The 20,515-nt window shown below is 40.7% G+C and overlaps 1 protein-coding gene across 1 annotated transcript; it reads right to left on the bottom strand.

Annotated features, from left to right (window-relative positions):
- Window positions 1-5,010: 5,010 nt before the first annotated feature.
- Window positions 5,011-18,866, bottom strand: LOC113450860 (butyrophilin subfamily 2 member A1-like). Its single transcript, XM_087923403.1, has 4 exons — window positions 18,443-18,866; window positions 11,943-12,041; window positions 9,509-9,607; window positions 5,011-6,458 (listed from the first exon to the last, which is right to left on the bottom strand). The coding sequence occupies exons 1-4, from the start codon at window positions 18,516-18,518 to the stop codon at window positions 5,938-5,940; spliced, it is 795 nt and encodes a 264-aa protein (XP_087779529.1). The 5' UTR covers window positions 18,519-18,866; the 3' UTR covers window positions 5,011-5,937.
- Window positions 18,867-20,515: the final 1,649 nt, after the last annotated feature.

Genomic DNA, 20,515 nt, shown 5'->3' on the forward strand with positions numbered 1-20,515 from the left:
GCCTTTTCTCTTCCTTCAACAATTTCCAGCTTTGCAAGAATTTGGATTTCCCAAGAAAGATAGGAGAAAGTGGCTTTGGATTCCAAATTATTAGAGGAGATAGGATTTTATCTACAGATAGTCCTTGGCTTAGGATCACAACTGGGACCAGGATTTCCATGGTAAAGCAAGGCAGCTGTTAAGTGAGTCATGCCTAATTTTACAACCTTTTTGCCATGGATGTTAAGCAAATCACTACACAATTAAGCAAATTACTACACAATTAAGCAAATGCAGCTCCCCCCCACCCCCCCTTGACTTTGTGTGATAAAAATCAACCATTCAGGCATAATTTTACATATCACACTTTGCCTGCTGGAAGCTGGCTGGGAAGGTCGCAAATGGTGACCCCAGGATAGTACAATCCTCTTAAATATATGCCAATTGCCAAGCATCTGACTGTGGAACATGTGACTGTGAGGATGTTGTAATGGTTGTAAGTATGAGTATCGATTTTAAGTCACTTTTTTCAGTGCCATTTTAACTTCGGACAGTTGCTAAATGAAGGGGTGTAAGTTGAGGACTACTATACTTCTCTCCCCCACCCCCCGAAACTCGATGTACAGTTTCCATATCTTGGGCTTGCAAATCTCAGCAGCTGGAATTATCCATAACTGTTGGAATTCATTGTTGGAATGTATTTCTGTGCAACAACTACAATAGCATTCAGCCAGTAGATGGCAGCGTTTACAGGTTTGGATCTGTGGTATATGCTCTATCCTCATTTGTTCTAAGTAGAGTTTCCTGTTTCCTATTACAATTGAGCAATAAAGCGCATGGTGACTGACTCTTTGTTTGCACTGTGGTGCTATATGTAAACAGAACTTTTTTTAATTTTAAAAAACCTTTATTGAAATTAAAATATGAAAATACAAATATGTCTATAAAGAAAACAAGTTTGTACAATTCATCATTCTTTGGCAGTACAAAGGTCTTAACTATATTCATACATTTCAAATATTCATACATTTTAACAATTTCTAGTTAATAATACATACAAATTTTATATCTTATTTCTAAACTATACATTTCATATTCCTACTATTTATCCATTGATACCAATTATCCCAGATGGAATAATATTTTGAGTCTTCCTTATTGTTTTATTCTGTGGTAAGTTTATCCATTTCTGCACACTCAAAAATTTTACGGATTATTATCTGACAGTATAGTCACCATTTTTCAAGCTTGTGCTAGTGCAATTCTCGCTGCCATGATAATATGTATAATCAAATATTTAATCTTTTGGGGGTATTTTTCCTTAATGATTCCTAGGAGAAACAATTCAGGCTTCAATTCTATTCGACAGTGGGTGATTTCGTTTAATCATTTTTGTATTTTGGTCCAGTATTTGTTAATTTCTGGACATAGCTACCAGACATGGAAAAAGGTACCTTTCACTTGTTTACATTTCCAGCAATTGGGGTTTAAATTAGGACACATCTTTGCAAGTCTTGTGGGAGCTAAATGTCAATGGATAAACAACTTGTATTGGTTTTTTTATATGCGGCAGATTTTGTTAAAGTATAATTTTTATTCCACATTTTTTCCCACTTTTCCAATTCAATGTTGTATCCAAAATTTTTGGTCTAAGCCATTAGTAAGGTAATGGACCCAGAAATTGCATCCAAGTGTGCAGCAGCAATAGCAGCATAAACAGCCAGTCATAGCCAGCTACAGCAAATAAGAGCAAATTATAGTAACAGAAAGAAGACTGCAATAGAATAAAACAAAATGGCCAGCAACACACCTGCAACAAAGATTTCATTTGCAAATCTGACAAATCAGAACTACAAGTCTTGAAAATTCAAGATGAAGATGCTGCTAATAAGGGAAGCTACACGAAGACTGTACTTTTTGTTTGCTCAGTGATGCTATATATAAACAGAGTTTCTAGCAACAGTGGAGTGAAGTATGCATCAAGTGAGGTACTAATACCACTCTATAAAGACTTAGTAAGACCACACCTAGAGTCCTGCATCCAGTTTTGGTCACCAGACTATAAAAAAGATGTTGAGACTCTAGAAAGAGTGCATAGAAGAGCAACAAAGATGATTCGGGGATTGGCTAAAACATATGAAAAACGGTTACAGGAACTGGGCTTGGCTAGTCTAGTGAAGAGAAGGACCAGGGGAGACATGATAGCAATATTCCAGTATTTGAAGGGCTGCCACAGAGAGGAAGGGGTCAAGCTATTTTCTAAAGCATCTGTAGGCCAGACAAGGAATAATGGATGTAAACTGATCAAGGAGAGATTCAACCTAGAAATAAGGAGAAATTTTCTGACAGTGAGAGCAATCAACCAATGGAACAGCTTGCCTTTCGATATTGTGGGAGCTTCATCACAGCCTCCAGCAGCACTCTGCCAGCCAAAAACGGGCCAATTTGTTTAAAGACCATGGCAAAAAAGTCATAAAATGGGACATGACTAATTTATTGCTTAGCAATGGAGATTTTGGACTCAGTCCTGGCTGTAAATTGAGGACTACCTGTATTGAAGTTTAAATCCTTCAGTTCTTTATTTTTCTACTTCCCATTCCAAAATCTGCTGAAGCACAACAGCCCTGAAGCATTGGCTTATAACTTTTTCAAGAGGCAACTGGACTTTCTGGTTTTTCTTTGAAGACATTTCACTTCTCATCCAAGAAACTTCCTCAGAGCTGAATAAGCTTGGATGAGAAGCAAAACATCTTCAAAGAAAAACAAGAAAGTCCAGTTGCCTCTTGGAAAAACATCTTTGGGCCAACCATGACCTGGATGACTGAGACTGTCAGCTGGTGCTCCATTCAAAATCCAAGAAAGAAATACTTAGACTCCATTAATCAGAGAAAAGATATCTTTTACTGGAAATCAAGTGGTAGCAAGAAAAGACTTCTGAATCTGAAAAAATGGGCGCGTAAATCACATATACAAAGTAATGGCAACGTTCCCACCCCCAACAGTTCAATTGGCTCATCCAATTAAAAGTTGTGTGTATCATCATGTGGGAATCTCCAGGTGGTGATGAGTCCTCTGTCCGTTGACCTTGACATATTTTGATAAAGAGTTGCAGCTGCGCATAGCATAGGATAGAAGCCTAAGCAAGAATCTACCCCCCCCACAGTTTATACAATTCTGGTTTGTAACACCTCCAGCTCACTTCCCATAACCATTCCCCCCTCCTCCCCCCGTTACTTATAATAGCCGAAAGATGCAAAGCAAAGGGAGAAAATCTTGAAGGCTGACAGAGACTCTCTATAGACTTTTTGTTATCCAATTTGGGATGAATACCTTTTGAACAGTGTGGGAGTATGAATGATTTTCCAGAAGAATTACAGACTACAGGAACCATTAGCACTACTCAGATAACCCTGAGTATACAGATAAACCTCCAGGTGGCCTCAAGGACTCTCTAAAACAGGGCTCTTCAAACTTGACAGCTTTAAGATTTGTGGACTTCAACTCCCAGAATCCCTCCTCCAGTCATCTTAGCTCAGGAATTCTAGGAGTTGAAGTCCACAAGTCTTAAACTTGCCAAGTTTGAAGGTCCTTGATCTAAAAGAATGCAAATGACCAGCTGTCTGCAAGGAATAGAAATCTTTCCTTTCGCAACCATCCAGTCAGAGCTGAAGAAGCTTCTTGGATATGAAGCAAAACCTCTTCAAAGAAAAAGCAAAAAAAGTCCAGTTGTCTCCTGAAAAAGGCACATTGGGGACAACCATGATCTGGATGACTGAGAATCTCTACAGACTTTTATACATAAAAGTCCTATTTTCCTCCTCCTATTTTCTCTACAATGACCCTAAAGTGAGGTAGGCTGTAAGAGAGTGACTGGCTCAAGATCACCCAGCTGGCTTTCATCCCAAAGGAATGACTAGAATTCACTGTCTCCTAGGTTTTGGACCAGCACCTTAACCATTACACCAAACTGACTCTCAGATTCCTGGTATAGCCTCACTTCTGTGCTTAAACTTCTGTGCTTCTCTGTTTGCTGAGCATCTGAAGGACTCTTGGTGGCACAGTGGTTAGAATGCAGCTAAACTTTGCCCATAGCCTGGAGTCTGATCTTGGTCAAGGTTGACCCAGTCTTCCATCCTTCCAAGTTTGGTAAAATGGGGACCCAGATTGTTGGGGAAAATATGCTGACATTGTAAATGCCCAGAAAATATTGTAATCTCAGTTTCTTAGCCGAGAAATGCTTCCATGGTTATGTGGCCAGTATGACTGTATGTTAAGGTGCACGGAACGCTCTTACCTTCCCATTGAAATGGTACCTATTTATCTACTTGCATTTGCATGCTTTCAAACTGCTAAGTGGGCTGTAGCTGGGGCAAATAAAAGGAACTCACCTCATCACATAGCGCTCGGGACTCGAATCTGGGCTGTTGACTTTTCAGTCAACAAACCCAGTTTCTTTAACTGCTGAGTCATTGTATCCCCCCTCCCTTTAGTCCATAAATAGGTATCAGTAAAGGAGAATATTTAAAGCTCAGGGTTGAAATGAAGAGTCCTTGGTGGTCTCTGAGCTTGGTTGTTTTCTTGTAGACATTTCATTACCCAAACGAGGTAATGTCATCAGTGCATCACTAGCATTAATTATGTTACCTAGTTTGGGTATTATTGAAACATCTGCAAGAAGACAACCAAGCTCAGAGGGCACCAAGGACCCCCTCACAAATAAGTATTCGGCACAACCCTCAAATTCAGGAGAAAGATTGAAATGTGATTTATACCTCCAATTCTTTTTCATTAAACTTGTTTTAAAATTATTTTTGAAACATAGCTAATTATTGCAGTTCAGGAAATTGTGGATCTAGAAGAGTTCTTGGTGGTTATGGATGGCATTGTGATGACCTGGGGCATGACACAGTCAGGTAATCAGTAGGATTCCCTTTATTAGCTCCAACTTTGCCCCCAATGTCCTGGTTACCTTCTGGATGGACAAAAGCTCTCCCAGGAACAGCCTTTGGCTGCAGAGAATCAAGTCCAAAACATGGTCAACACAAATTGTAACTATAAATCCAATCAAGCCAAACTGAGGTAATACATTTGGCAGGGCAGGAGCAAGAATTCCAGGCATGAAAGCATGGCAAAAGTCACACAGTTGGAAAGATGTCAGGAAAACAGATAAGCAAAGACAAGATAAAGTCACATTTGCCCCCAGCAGCTGCTGCAGTCAGCATTCAGTTCTTATAAACTTTCATTCCCAGGTGTGGCTAATGAAGGGAATCAGGGCCCTTTCCTCCATGGTAAGCCACGCAATCCATGTTGCTCTCTTCTCTGTTCCTACCTGCGTGCCCTAGGATGAAGAGGAGGTGGGCCTGGGTCTTCCTCTGAAATCCCTCTGCCTTGTTCTATCTTTCCCCTGCTCTGCTCAGCTGGACTTTGCCCTTCCCCAGCCTCCTCCACAGTCAATGGAGCCACACTCCCACCCCCTGTCAGCTGTTTGTCTTCTTGGATTGAGATTCTGACAGGGGCATGATAGGCATTTGGGGTGGCGATAGAGCAGAGGTGTCAAACACCCCCAAGGCCTGCAGGTCCACGATGTGGTCGGATCCGGCCCACGGGACCACCTGGGGAAATGTAAGGGGCTGGCTCATGTTGCGTCAGTCCAGTCTACCCAATGCGAAGAGAAAACATGCCAGAAGTTTGGGGAGTGGCTGCAAGCTGGCCATGCCCACCTAGTTGGCCACACCTACCCAGTTGGCCACAGCCCCCAGCCCCACCGAGGTCAACCATAGCCTTCAATGAAATTGAGGTTGAAACTCCTGAGACAGAAGGAAAAGAAGGACAAAAGGAATTGGAGGCAAAGGAAATAGAAACAGGGATGGAGAAAGAGAAAAACCGAAAGAGTGGAGGAGAGCTGAAGGCAGATGGTGTGAAGCTCTTCCATTGTGATGACCCCTTTGGTCCACCATATCACGGGTGAAGGACCAGCTGTCCATTCCATTTATAGATCAAGAACCATGGGTGAATCTTCTCTCTGTTAAAATTTTCTTTCGGAAAAGCGAAGATTTCGGTATCCGTGTCACCATCAAAAAAGGCTAAGAGACCTTGTGAATAGTCCAGAGAAACTCGGATCCTTTTCAGAGGATGGCACAATGTCAAATTTGTTCTGGGATGGGTATTCGCCTCATACCGTCCCTCATGTCGCTGAATTCCCCAGTAGCCCCCACGAGAATCGAAAAGAATTGGCCCATTTCTCTTTGAAGATTCCCTAACAATTCCCACCCCCCACCACTCCCCTCCCTCCACCACCTCTACCTCCCAACACATCTTCCCAGAGTTGAAGCTCTGATGGCTTATGACGCTGGCCATAACGTCGTATCTCAGAGGACTGGCGTTCACATGCTGTTGCATGTCTTTCCATCTCACACTTTTCAAATCAGGAGATACGTAGAGCTGGGGATGAGCTGTGTTTGGATCCAGAGTCAGATTTGCTGTGTGGAAGAAAGAAAAGTTGCTGGGGGAGAAGGAATTACCAACTTTCTCATGCCACCTGGTTTATTTAATTAATAAGAAATAACTTGGTGGTCAAGTTATGCTGAAATTATATCTTCTAAAAGGCCAAGAGGCTTGCTCACCAAACTGGTAGCTCTATCTTTCTCAAAAAAGAATAAAAAAATAAAATAAAAGCCCTATTCCACTGATGGGAAAAAAAGAAGTTAGTTTCTTTAATCCCTGGGAAACCTGGAGGCTAATACTCAAGAAAAGTAAGTTGGCTTAAGAAAAAAAAAATTCTAAGCTAATTATTAGATGAAGGCTTTCTAACTCGGAGCCCTGGAAGCAAAGTAAATTTAGCCAAGAAATTATAGTCAATTACATCAAAAAGTTTAATTTCAGTATAATTTCAAATGATGGTTGTTCTTTGCTCCATAAACTAAAATGTATTTTATTTTCTACTCAACAGTCCCCTGCCAACCCCCTACTATTTATTTCCCAGCCAGGGAGGGGCTGGCTAGCAACTCTACGACTTTTTCCCCCTGAGAGCCGGCTGATTGCCTTCCTTTGCTCTCCTCTCCTCTCCTCTCCTCTCCTCTCTATGCATACACACATCTGGGATGGTCCCCAGCTGTCCTCCTCACTCAGCTCAGGGCAGCTGCCTCTCCACCTGGGGGAGGACAGAAGGCCCCAGCTCTGCCTCTGCCTCTGATTCTGCTTCCTCCTCAGAGCCTTTCAAAGGCTCCAAAGCTGGCCTAGGCTCCCCCTCAACCTCCTCCTTGCCCGATTCCTTTGCTGGCTCTGCTGGCAGTCGATGGGCCAAAACAAATGGAGCCCAAAATACAGTATATATTGCTAAGTTAAACATTTATTAAGTGAGTTTGCCCCATTTTATGACTTTTCTTGCCACCATTGTTAAGTGAATGTTTGCCTTTGTTAAGGTAGTTACATGGTTGTGAAGTGAATCTGGGTTTCCCATTGGCTTTGCTGGTCAGAAGGTCGCAAAAAACTGATCACCTGACCAGGGACAATGCAACCTTCCTAGACACCAGCCTCTTGCCAAGCGTCCGAATTTTGATCACACGACTGCGGGGATGCTGCAGTGGTTGTAAGTGTGAACATCGGGCATAAGTCACTTTTTTCAGTGCCTTTGTATCTTGGAACGGTTGCTAAATGAACTGTTGCGAGTCGAGGACTACCTGTAGCCCTTCCCCACCAGAGGTCTTCGGCAAGATCTGAGCACTCAGTGTTCCTTGCTCTATTTTGCAGTTCTGTGCCCATTTTGATAGGGAACCTCACCAGTGGTGGGATTCAAATATTTTTACCACCAGTTCTGTGGGCGTGGCTTGGTGGGCGTGGCAGCGGAAGGATACTGCAAAATCCCCATTCCCTCCCCACCCCACCAACCTGCTTTCCAGCTCCATTCTCCTGTGCAGGGCAACAAAAGAAGACCCAGCCAATCAGTTGGGACTCGGGAGGCAGAGAAGAGATGGGGGCGGGGCCAGTCAGTGGTGGGATTTTCCAGTTCTCTGAACTACTCAAAGTTTCTGCTACCGGTTCTCCAGAACTGGTCAGAACTGGCTGAATACCAGCCTGGTAAACCTCACCAGCAGAAATAGCAGAATTTCAGTAAAATAGACTGTCCTTGTCAATGAAACAAAATATATTTCTTGAAATCGTTTACAGGTAATCCTGGATTTACAACCATTTCTTTAGTGACCTGTCAAAGTTACAATAACGCTGGAAAATGTGATTTATGACCAATCCTCCAATTATGACCGTTGTGGTATCTCCATGGTCGCATGACCAAAATTCAGCCACTTGGTAACTAGCATACATTTACGATGCTTGCTGTGTCCTGGGATCATGTGATCACCATTTATATAATCTTTACAGTTACCTTCAGGAAAGCAGAGCCAATGAAGGAAACTTGGTTGCCTTAATCACTGCAGGGTTCTCTGAACAACTGCATTGATTCACTTAGTGACCATGGCAGAAAAGGTCATAAACTGAGGCATGGCTCACTTAAGAATGGCCTGGCTTAGCGATGGAAATTCTGTTCCCAATTGCAATTGTAAGTTGAGGACTACATGTACTAGCACAGGTAATCCTCCACTTATAAACAGTTCATTTACTGACTGTTCAAAGTTACAACAGAACTAGGAAAAATTGATTTATGACAGTTTTTCACAGTTATGACCATTGCAGCATTCCCCATAATCATGTGATCAAAATTCAGATGCTTGGCAACTGGTTCATATTTGTGACCATTGCTGTGTCCCGAGATCATGTGATCTCCTTTTGTGACCTTCTGACAAGCAAAGTCAATGGGAAAGCCAGATTCTTCTTCTTTTTTTTTTTTTGCAATACATGTTTTACTTTTTTTCTTGCTTCTACAAACATGCTTTGTGAACAGTGTGGTTACAGGGAATTTTACATTTTAAAACAAACATGACAATAATTTCATATCAAAACTGTTAACTTAATAATTAATATTAATACAAATTATGTATCCTGGTTATTCCAAATTCCCATATGTTGTTTTTATATCAATCTCTATATTCTTAAGATCACTTTTTTATTATGAATATATATGACTAGTTGTATTTGCAATGTTTAACAAATTATATAATTTTTATAACCAGTCATAAATTTATGTTAATTTATATTCCCTCTTGTTTATCCCCTTTTTAGTTCTTAGCTATGCCACTAGCATGTTTAAAACAGAGTCCCTTTCTAATCTCCTTTTAGTACAAACAAAGTAATACTCATCCTATTTACGTTTAGCAAATTATTCTTGCAATAATATGATCACATTTAACTAATAGCCTATTTGGGAAACAGGATTCATTTAACAACGGTGGCAAGAAAGTTCATAAAATGGGGCAAAACTCACTTAGGAAAGGTCTCACTTAACAGCAGAAATTTTGGGTTCCATTGTGGTCGTAAGTCAAGGACTACCTGTTTATGAGCTTTTATGCTGCGTCTCTTTGAAAGCGGAGATGGAAAGCATCCCATTTTACCGTATGCTGGAAAAGGCAGGCCTTACCTGTTACACTGTCCTTAGCTGATCCGCAAGGAATACAGTTCTTGACGCAGCTGGGGATTGGCTCCAATGGATGATTCGGATGACCGACTTTCTGTGAACCTTAAGAAATAAGTCAACTTTAGAGCCTGGATGCCATCCAAGATCATTTATCCTGGATCACAAAATAAATACCTTTGTGATCATTTATCCTGGTTCACAAAACAAACGCCTCAACTAAATAGAAAACATTGGAATCTTGTAGGTTTTGTTGTTGGGGGATGGTTTAAAGAGTTATTTTAAAAATAAAAGTCCTATGAATAAGAGCAAAACATCGCACACTACATTTGTCTAGGATTGTTATTATGATTAATCTTCAATCAGTGGTGGGATTCAAATTCTTTTACTAGCGGTTCTGTGGGTATGGCTTGGTGGGCGTGGTGTGGCTTGGTGGGTGTGGCAGGGAAAGGATACTGCAAAACCTCCATTCCCTTCCCACCCCACTAACCTGCTTTCCAGCTCTGTTCTCCTGTGCAGGGCAACAACAGGAGACCCAGCCAATCAGCTGGGACCTGGGAGGAAGAGAATAGATGCCAGTCAGAGGTGGTATTTGCCAGTTCCCTGAACTACTCAAAATTTCCTCTACCTGTTCTCCAGAACTGATCAGAAACTGCTGAATACTGTCTTCAATTTGATTCACAAATGGGATTCTAGGACTGGTGAACACTAAACAGTTCAAGTCCTAACCAAGGACCAAAGACGTAGGGTCTGAGTATACAGGGCAGGTAGTTCTGAGTGAGGTGGGGGTTTTTGTGTGTGGCAAAGTCGGGATATTCAGGTCTAATAAGTTCAACATTTCCAAATATCTAGGTAGCCCTTTGGGTATTGCTCCAAGGGCTCCTATTACTGTTGGTACAACCACTGATTTCTTCCTCCACAATCGCTCAACTTCAATTTGCAAATCACAATATTTCGTTATTTTTTTCTAGCTGATCTCTTCAATTCACGCATCGCCTGGTATTGTTGTTGTTATTATTGATGATTGCACAGTCAGCCAGATGTTCAGACCGGGTGTGGCATTTTTGTCTACCTATCGAGTCCTTACCAAGGGCCTGGGATTGACAGAACTGGATGTTTGACAGTGTTACAGGTATTGTCGCAGGATGGAAGCTGTTCCCAGTAAAGCCGCCTTTTGCAATAGACTGATTGCATATTTGTCACTGCAATGATGTTCAAGTGGTGGGATTGCACCCAAGGCTCCTATTATTATTGGTACCACCCTTGCTTGCCTTTACCACAGTCGTTCTATTTCTATCTGTAGGTCTTTGTATCTTGTTATCTTCTCCAGTTCTTTCTCTTCTATTCTGCTGTCTCCAGGCACTGCCACATCCACTCTCCAGACTTTTTTTGTCTTTCTTATCAACAATTGTTAAGTCCGTGGTGTTATGTGATAGCTGCCTGTCTGTTTGAATTCTAAAGTCCCAGGGCAATTTAACTTCTTCATTTTCTATGACTTTTTCTATTTTATGGTCCCACCAGTTCTTGCTTACAAGCAAATGATTTTTCTTGCTGATCTTCCAATGCACTATTGTTGCTACTTTGTCATGTCGCTGTTTGTAGTCATTCTGTACAATCTTCTTGCAGCAGCTTACCAGGTAGTCCACTGGTTCTTCAGCTTTTTTGCATAAGTGGCACTTACCATCTGTTGCTATATGGTTATAAGTATAATTATAATTATACTTAAGTATAATTATAATTATACTTATAATTATTATACAGTAGCTAGGAGACCACAATGCTACTGAAGAGTAATAATTTGGCTTGGCAAGGCATGAGCCCTGGCAAGGATATGCTGGTGTGCTTCCCAAGGTGCACCACAGGAGGGCAAGCTGGCTTTGTACCAGAGTGAAAGACAAGTGGTTCTTCCTGCAATGTCACCCAAGGAACCCTTGGGTGGGCGCCACAACCAGGAAGATTCAGAACTGTCAAGAAACTGCCTACCTTCACAGAGCACCAATGCAGAACATGTTTTTGAACTATTCGGTGGACAGAAGCTGAAGCAAGTTCACTCTGCCACGGAGTGCTAGGGCTCAAACCACCAGATCTGAGACCATCTCTGGTGTCATTAATCCCCTGAGTCACTTTGCCTCCTGTCTAGGGTTAAGTCATCTCTCATATAGCAATACCAATAGCACTTAGACTTACAGTGTATACCGCTTCACAGTGCTTTACAGTCCTCTCTAAGCGGTTTACAGAGTCAGCCTATTGCCCCACAACAATCTGGGTCCTCATTTTACCCACCTCGGATTGATGGAAGGCTGAGCCAGTTAGGATCGAACTTACGGCAGTGAGCAGAGCCAGCCTGAAATACTGCCTTCTAACCACTGTGCCACCACATCTATATGGTAGCAGGAGAGAACGATGACAGGTTGAAGGAACAAAGCTGAAAATTTCTTACCTGGAAGAATGAGAACAATCAAAAGCACAGCCAGGACCACATTTCCTACAGTCGAAATGCCAAACAAAATTTTCCACAGGAGAGGGTTCCTTGGAGGATCTGGGATTAGAAGGGAATTGTGAAGTTCATCATCCCTTCCTTAATTTACATCAAGTATTGTAACTTAAACATCGATTCCCAATGGAAAGGTGGGTGACTGGTAGGTGACTAAATGCCCAAGCATAGGAAGACATAGAAACGACCCCACAAAAAAGGTGCCAGATTTTGAACTATCCCCTCAGCTATGGACAATCCTGAATAGGATTTACACCTCACATGGCATCTGCCAGGACTCTCTGTATAAATGGGGTGCAGTATTCTCCCCTCAGTGTGACTGCGGGGTCTCACATCAAACTGTAGATCACATCGTGACCAGCTGTAAGCTGAGGCCAGATACCGGTCCAGTATCTTATTTTTTAAAAAATATAAACTATGCTGTGTTTCAATAGTTCAATGGCCTAGACCAGGAGTCCCCAAACGTGGCAATTTGAAGACTTGTGGACTTCAACTCCCAGAATTCTGGGAATTGAAGCTCACAAGTCTTCAAGTTGCCAAGTTTGGTGTCCTCTGGCCTAGATATTGGTATTTAACTTTTGATGCTTCTTATGTATAGAATTAAAATACAACATAGGGCTGAGCTCCTTCTACTAGAATTAACATTAGGAAATATGATAAAGAAAATATGTACTTAATGATTCATGTTATTAGGGCGGCAAGGTTGGCATATGCAAAGAATTGGAAAAATAAAGATATTCCAAATGAATCGGAAATATTGAGGAAAATTACAATATGCCCAGAAATGGATAAATTAAAAAAAGAACTAAAAAATAAGGAGGATTTGGAATATTATAAAACATGGGATAAATTTTCCGGTTGGCTAGAGACGAGGAAGACCTATCAGAATAAGGAATGACTATATGTATATTTAAAGTGTATAGATGGAAATTACGTAATATTATTACTGGATTTAGCAAAGTAAAGACAATGCTTGATGTTAGGAAAACTGTACCATGTTCAACCTTTTTAATGTAAATTTGTTTGTGTTTGTGTTTGTTTATTTGTTTAATAAAGAAAAACTTAAAAAAAACTTTTGACATTTCTTCTTCATCATCATCATCACCACCATTTTAGCCACTGTCTATCCACCGCAGGACGAAGGCCTCTTCCATTAATTCTCTGTCCCTGCTGTTCAGTTTAAATGTTTATCCAGGAAATCTGTGAATTTAATGCCAAGTAACTCAGTCCCTTTCTTTGATGGATACAAACCATCTCTTTTGTATAGTTTTTCATTGGACCAGCTGCAGACATTATGGCTAATAAAACCAAAGCTTTCCCTTTTACACCACTCCTTTAGCCACACATTAAACTCTGCTAAACGCTGCCCTTTCCCTTTTTGTTCCTCGTATACTGGTAGAACCTACAACCCATATTACTAAGTTCATACCCCAAGCTCTGGAAGTCTTTCTGAACAGAAAGTACATCCTTCTGGGATAGATCATTTGTACCAAGATGTACCAAGATAGCATCAACATCACAGTCCTTGCTGGCATTCTTGACTATCTTAAGAATACGCTTCTTGTCTCTGCTGTCAGTAGCACCTGGTAGACACTTCACCTCTTTCAAAACCTCAGTATCCTTTCCTAAATTTACATCCCTTACAATTGAGTCCCCAACCAGAAGGTGGCTCCTCTTTTTAAATGTCTTGCTCTTCTTGTGTGACTGGTGCATAATACCTGATTCACACTTTCTCCTTTCCAAAGTAAGTTCTTCTTCTAGGACCATGATCCCCAGCTTACTTGAGTTATCTTGAAAATTATGCTTAGCTTGCCAAATGCCTGCCAATTACATTTAACACTTCGTTCAATTTCCTTTATTGCGTCATCTTCCATTGAGATGCATTAGCCATAGTATGACATTTTGATATTAATATTGTATTATGTTTTACTAGTCCAGATGAAATGTTAATATATATGGCTAGCGCATGTATGATATGTCATAAATAAATTAGGTATTGTAACATAAAAGCTCTTGAGCAGGTTGAAATCCACCTGAACCCACAGGAATTTACTAAGTGACTATGGGCCGATCATACTCCCTCTCTCAGCCCAGTCTACCTTAAAGGGATGTTTCAGTTGGGGAGGGGAAACTGGTAGGGGTGCTGTGTGCACTGTTGTGTGCACCTGGAAGCATGAAGTGAGTAAGGCAACAACATTAACAAGACATTACTACCATCCACCCAGAGAAGCTTTTTCTTAAAAAAAAAAAACGCAACCAACCTTCCCAACTCAGCATTAAATAGCTTACCTGTTTACACATATTTTGGAAAAGCTTTATGTGACATATGAGCCAGTGATAAGAACCTAGAAATTTGAAGGTCTCTACTGTTGATACTGTGTTGTCCAATATTGTAAGAGGTGGTAGTATGGGTGGGTTTCTTCTAAAGTCGTATTTTCTGCAGTCAAGTTTGGTGCCGTTAACCTTGAGTTTGTATCTATTGTGTGCTCTTGTATTGTTATGGTTAAAGCTGAAGTATTCATTTGCAGGTAGGACATTGCAATGTATGATCTTGAGAGACCTCTGGTCATAGGGATGTGAATCTGTATTCCTTTTCTTCCAATTTTATTTCTTTTATTCTGTCTAAGATTACTGGATCAGTAGGTGATAGAGAAAGAGGAAAACAATACTGTAGATAATTTGATGGGGCAAGAATGGGATTACTTGATTTCTCTGAAGCACATTTTCCAAAACAAGAAACCAAACACTTTATACAGTGCTGTGCCAGGAAGAGAAGGAAACTTAATATCGGAAATTCATACTATAAAAACTTCCACTAGCATGACAAGTTGTCATACGAGTTCCACTAGTATGACATAGAATAGAATACTTTTATTGGCCAAGTGTGATTTGACACACAAGGAATTTGTCTTGGTGTAAATACTCTCAGTATACATAAAGAAAAGATATATTCGTTAAGAATCAAGCTTCATAACGTACAATATTTAATGATAGTCATAGGGTACAATCAATAATCAAATCATACGAGGAAAAAGTCAATATAAATCATAAGGATACAAGCAACAAAGTTACAGTCCTACAATCACAAGTGGGAGGAGATGGGTGATAAGGAGTGATAAGAAGATTAACAGTAATAGTAGTGCACACTTTGTAAATAGTTGAACAGTGTTGAGGGAATTATTTGTTTAGTAGAGTGATGGCCAAACAGTTACAGAGGTGCAGATGATAGACTCAATAATTCATAACTCGATCAGGGCAAAACAATAGACGCAATTTACATCAACTTCTGTAAAGCCTTTGATTCAGTGGTACACAACAAACTACTCCTAAAACTAAAATCTTATGGTATCTCTGGATACCTGCATAACTGGATAGAAGCATTCCTGTCAAACAGACAACAAATGGTCAAAACTGGGAGCGTCCTATCAAATTCTGTACCTGCCAACAGTGAGGTCCCCCAAGGCAGTGTTCTAGGGCCAACTCTCTTCGTACTCTACCTAAATAACCTCTGTGATCATATTAAGAGCAACTGTGTTCTCTTCGCTGATGTTGTAACACCACCGACAATACTACTACCCTTCAAAGAAACCTCGACTATGTATCAGAATGGTCAAACAAATGGCAACTTCAAATCTCAACAAATAAATGCTCTGTCTTACATATCTGGCAAAAAAAAATCAGAAAATAAAATACAAGCTGAATAGTCAAGACCTTGTTGATGATCCAAACTCTGTCAAGGACCTTAGAGTACTCATCTCTAATGATCTAAGTGCTAGAGCCCACTGTAACTACATAGCCAAAAAGGCATTAAGAGTTGTTAACCTAATCCTGCGTAGCATTTTCTCTGGTAATATCACACTACTAACTAGAGCATACAAAACATTGCTAGACGAATACTTGAAAACAGCTCATCAGTCTGGAACCCGCATTATGTATCTGATATTAATACAGTTGAGAAAGTCCAGAAATATTTCACAAGAAGAGTTCTCCACTCCTCTACTTGTTGCAGAATACCTTGTGCCACCAGATTTTAAATTCTACACCTAGAAAACCTAGAACTACACCGTCTTCGGTCCAATCTAAGTATTGTACATAAAATTATATATTACAATATCTTACCTGTCAATGATTACTTCAGCTTCAACCATAACAACACAAGAGCACACAATCGATACAAACTCAAGGAAAACCATACCAAACTCGATTGCAGGAAATATGACTTCAGCAACAGAGTGGTCAACATCTGGAATACTCAACCTGACTGTGGTTTCTTCCCCAAACCCCAAAAACTTTAACCTTAGACTGTCTACTATTGACCTCACCCCTTTCCTAAGAGGTCTGTAGGTGACGTGCATAAGCGCACCAACATGCCTACCGTCCCTGTCCTATTGTTTCTTTTTTATTTTTATTTCTTTTATTTTTCTTATATGTATCCATTTCATGTATCCATAGCTATGTTTATACTTATACCTGTTATCTTATAATCACTTGACAAATCAATAAATACAAAATAAATAAATAAATAAATATTGCCATAGTGACAATACATACCAGTAATACACTAGTATAAAAATAGTGGAACATTAGTGTTCCACTGGTATGATGAGTGTCAAACTCAGAGAGGGATCTCGAAAGTCCTACCAGACCACCACTTAAGTGTGGTGGTCAGCAGTGTGCTCCAGCGGCCGAAAAAGCCAATACAGCCCTAGGCTGCATCAACCAAGGGATAGCATCAAGATGACATGAAGGTTAGTATCACTTTATCCTACATTAGTACAACCATACCTGGAATACTGGCTCCAATTTTTGGATACCACAATATAAAAAAGATGTTGTGACTCTAGATAAGAGTGCAGAGAAGATGATTGGAGGTTAAAACAGATAAAGGGTGGCAGAAATTGGGTATGTCTCATCTATCAAAGAGAAGGACTAGGTGACATGATAGTTGTTTTCCAAAGCTAATACGATCCTGGGTTGTATAAACAGAGGCATAGAATCAACATCATATGAAGTATTAGAGCCGCTTTACAAAACCCTAATAAGGCCACACCTGGAATACTGCAACCAATTCTGGTCACCATACTACAAAAAAGATGTTCAGACTTTGGAGAAAGTTCAGTGAGAGCAACCAAGATGATCAAAGGCCTGGAGATTAAAACATATGAAGAACAGCTGCAGGTTTTGGGTCTGGCTAGTCTAAAGAAAAGAAGAATTAGGGGTGACATGATAGCCGTACTCCAGTATTTGAGGGGTTGCCACAAAGAAGAGGAGGTCAAATTGTTTGCCAAAGCACCAGAAGGCAGAACAAGAAATAATGGTTGGAAACTAATCAAAGAGCAACCTGGAATTAAGGAGAAACTTCCTAACAGTGAGGACAATTAACCAGTGGAACAGCTTGCCTCCAGAAATCATAGGCACTGCAACACTGGAGGTTTTTAAGAAGAGACTGGACAGTCACTTGTCTGAGGTGGTATAGGTGGTTCTCCTGCTTGAGCAGGGGTCTGGACTAGAAGACCTCCAAGGGCCCTTTCCAGCTCTATTTTCCTCAGTCTGAGAGGCTGTCAAGAGAAGAGGGGATCGACCTATTCTCCAATGCACCTGAGGGCAAATAACGGATGGAAGCTTATCAAAGAGAGATCCAACCCAGAATTAAGGAGAAATTTCCTGTCAGAACAATTTAATTAGCAGAACAGACGTTGTGGGAAGAGATTGAAGAGCCATTTCTCTGTCATTGTATAGGATCTTCTGCTTAAGCAGGAAGTGGATTAGAAAACCTCCAGGTTTCATTCCAACTCAGACATTCTGTAATTCTGTAAACTTTAAAAATGGTTTTTTTTATCTTCCCAGAATTTTGTCCCATTGTACGAAATGAGATTTATTGCCATTTTAAAAAGCTCAGTTGTTTATCCTGCCAGCCAGTCAACCTCTCTATTTTAGTCTCTAGCTTCTGGATATAATTTATACATTTATTTAATATCCTGCCTTTATTATTTTTATAAACAACTCAAGGAAGAGAACATATGTAATACTCCTTCTTCCTCCTATTTTCCCCCCAACCACAACTCTGTGTGGTGAGTTGGGCTGAGAGAAAGTGACCAGCCCAAAATCCCCCAGCTGGTTTTTATGGCTAAGGCAGAACTAGAATTCATTGTTTCTGGTTCCTGGTCTGCTGCCTTAACCACCAGACCAAACACTCTGTCTCTCTCCCTCCCTCTCCTAATTGCTAGATATGCAGAAAGAATTTAAAGCAAAAGACATGTAGATAATCAAGGAAAGAGTTCTCTGTTAAACAAAAATGACATTTAAGAAATGTAATTCCCCCTCCCCCCAGAAACAATAGGGACTAGATTCACTTTCACCCCTTTCTAAATTTTCCCTTTTAAAAAAATCCTTAGTGCCAATATGCAGAGTAAAATAAAGAAAAATAAATAGCTGTAAGATATTACCTTTCTTTCCTTTAATGGCTGGCAAGGGATAGTCTCTTTTACTTGGATCTATACTCATATATCCATCTTCATCCATCTTTTAGAACTTTTGGGTTTGTTTTTTTTTGCTGGTAGCAAGTTTTATAGTCTTCGCAAGAGGAAGTGATGGTTCTTTGAGGTTCTTCAAACAGCCAGTCTGATACAATTGTGTAACTGGTTTTACAAAACCAGCCTCCAAGTCGATAAACAATTTTTGCCCAAGTGGGATAGAAGACCAGCTTATTCCTTAGTTACAATCATCAGGAGTGAATTGGTGCTTGAAGTTGCCCATGGGATAGCTAGCTGAGAGGTGCTTTTAGCCGGATTCAGACATGGAGGTAGCCATTTCTGCTCTTTATTTCTCATCCTGTTTCTGTAAGCTCAGTTGCAAGTGTTTACCGCAACTCTTGAGGAAGAAGTCAGGTGTCTGGATTGGGAAAGTAGTTGGAAGGAGTTGTGAGTGGCACATCTCCTATGCAACAGAATGAATCATCCCAGGATATGGTGATGAGCCCCTAATGACTCACAACTACATTGTTGAAGAAGGTGCATTAAGATAACAGGTTTTACACAACTTTGCAGCCCCTTTGCAGTCTCTCCTTCCATTGGAAAGGAGTGTCAATATTTCATTGGGAACTAAATGTTTGGGTTTCATTTGTTTCTATCTCTCCAAATTGCACACCAACTCTGAAGGCCAAGTTTTAAATAAGAACCAAGAACAAAATGATTGATTTTTTTTTGTTTATCCTGGTTCCACATAATTACCTATGTCTCCCCATATCGTTAGTCCACTCCGGGGAGGGGAAGAAAGGAGGAGGAGGAGGAAGATGGAAGATGGAAGAAGAAGGAAGAAGGAAGAAGGAAGAAGGAAGAAGAAGAAGAAGAAGAAGAAGAAGAAGAAGAAGAAGAAGAAGAAGAAGAAGAAGAAGAAGAAGAAGAAGAAGAAGAAGAAGAAGAAGAAGAAGAAGAAGAAGAAGAAGAAGAAGAAGAAGAAGAAGAAGAAGAAGAAGAAGAAGAAGAAGAAGAAGAAGAAGAAACAACTGAATAGGGAGTGGCTCATGAACTAACATTCTAAGATCCATTTTACTATTTATGTCACCGTTATTGTGCCTTTTGTAACAGAAGCTCAAAGTGACCTACTTATTCCTCCCTTCTCCTGTCAGAACAATCCTACAAGGTAGTTTGGCCTGAGGGAGAATGAATGGTTTCAAAGTTCCCAAGGAATTTCCATGATTGAGAGGGAACTTAGAACCTGGATTTCCCTGTTCCTCATCCAACATCTAGACAATACAATAGTTCTGTTTCGCTGTCCTGTTCATGGAATTTGCCTAATCTGTTTTAAAGCCATCTGGGCTGATGGCCTTCAACTTATAACCAATGAATTCCCTACAGGAGTTATATGCAACATGGAAAATGTGCTTTCCCCCCTTAAATTCAGTATAGCAGACATATAATTAAGCTCTGATCATGAGAGTCTGGGGACACTTTAACTGTGTTTGGGTACCTACAAGAAGAACAGGAAAAAGATCTATACCAGGGGTGTCAAACTCAAAGCCCGTGGATCGGATTTGGCCTGCAGGGTGTTTAAATCTGGTCTGTGGGGCTGGCCTAGAAATATCAAAGGACCAGCCCGCAGTGCCTCTGCTGGTCAAAAGAGGCTGGTCATTTTTGGCTAGGAGGTAGGGAGGCCAAAAACGGACCATGCAGGGGCTTTCTGGGGCCTTTGTATGGCCAATTTTCAGCCTGGAGAGCGGTGCAGGAGGCCAGGGCGGCCAAAAATGTGGTGCAGGGAGCCACATGTGCCCCTAACCTCTGTTTTGGCTAGCAGGGTGCTGCAGGAGGTATCTGTCCCATCTCTCCACCGCTCTCCACCCCCACCCAATCCACTGAGGAGAACTACAATGCTGATCTGGCCCTCGAAGAAATCCAGTTTGATACTCCTGGTCTACACCAAAAGGCTTTTGGGCTTTTGCTGAGTATGGTGTAAATACACCTCACAGAACCAATAAGTGATTAATGTGTAGAATTGTGTCAGGAAATTCCATATACTATGAT

The sequence above is a fragment of the Pseudonaja textilis genome, chromosome 2 (genome assembly GCF_049901715.1).
Source record: "Pseudonaja textilis isolate UNSWEBS1 chromosome 2, rPseTex1.2, whole genome shotgun sequence".
NCBI lineage: Eukaryota > Metazoa > Chordata > Lepidosauria > Squamata > Elapidae > Pseudonaja > Pseudonaja textilis.

Coding starts and splice junctions, on each gene's coding strand:
- LOC113450860 (XM_087923403.1), bottom strand. CDS start 18,518: ATGGATGAAGATGGATATATGAGTATAGATCCAAGTAAAAGAGACTAT. Junction 9,608..11,942: donor GATTGTTCTCATTCTTCCAG/GTAAGAAATTTT, acceptor TTATTTCTTAAG/GTTCACAGAAAGTCGGTCAT. Junction 6,459..9,508: donor AGCTAAGGACAGTGTAACAG/GTAAGGCCTGCC, acceptor TCTTCCACACAG/CAAATCTGACTCTGGATCCA.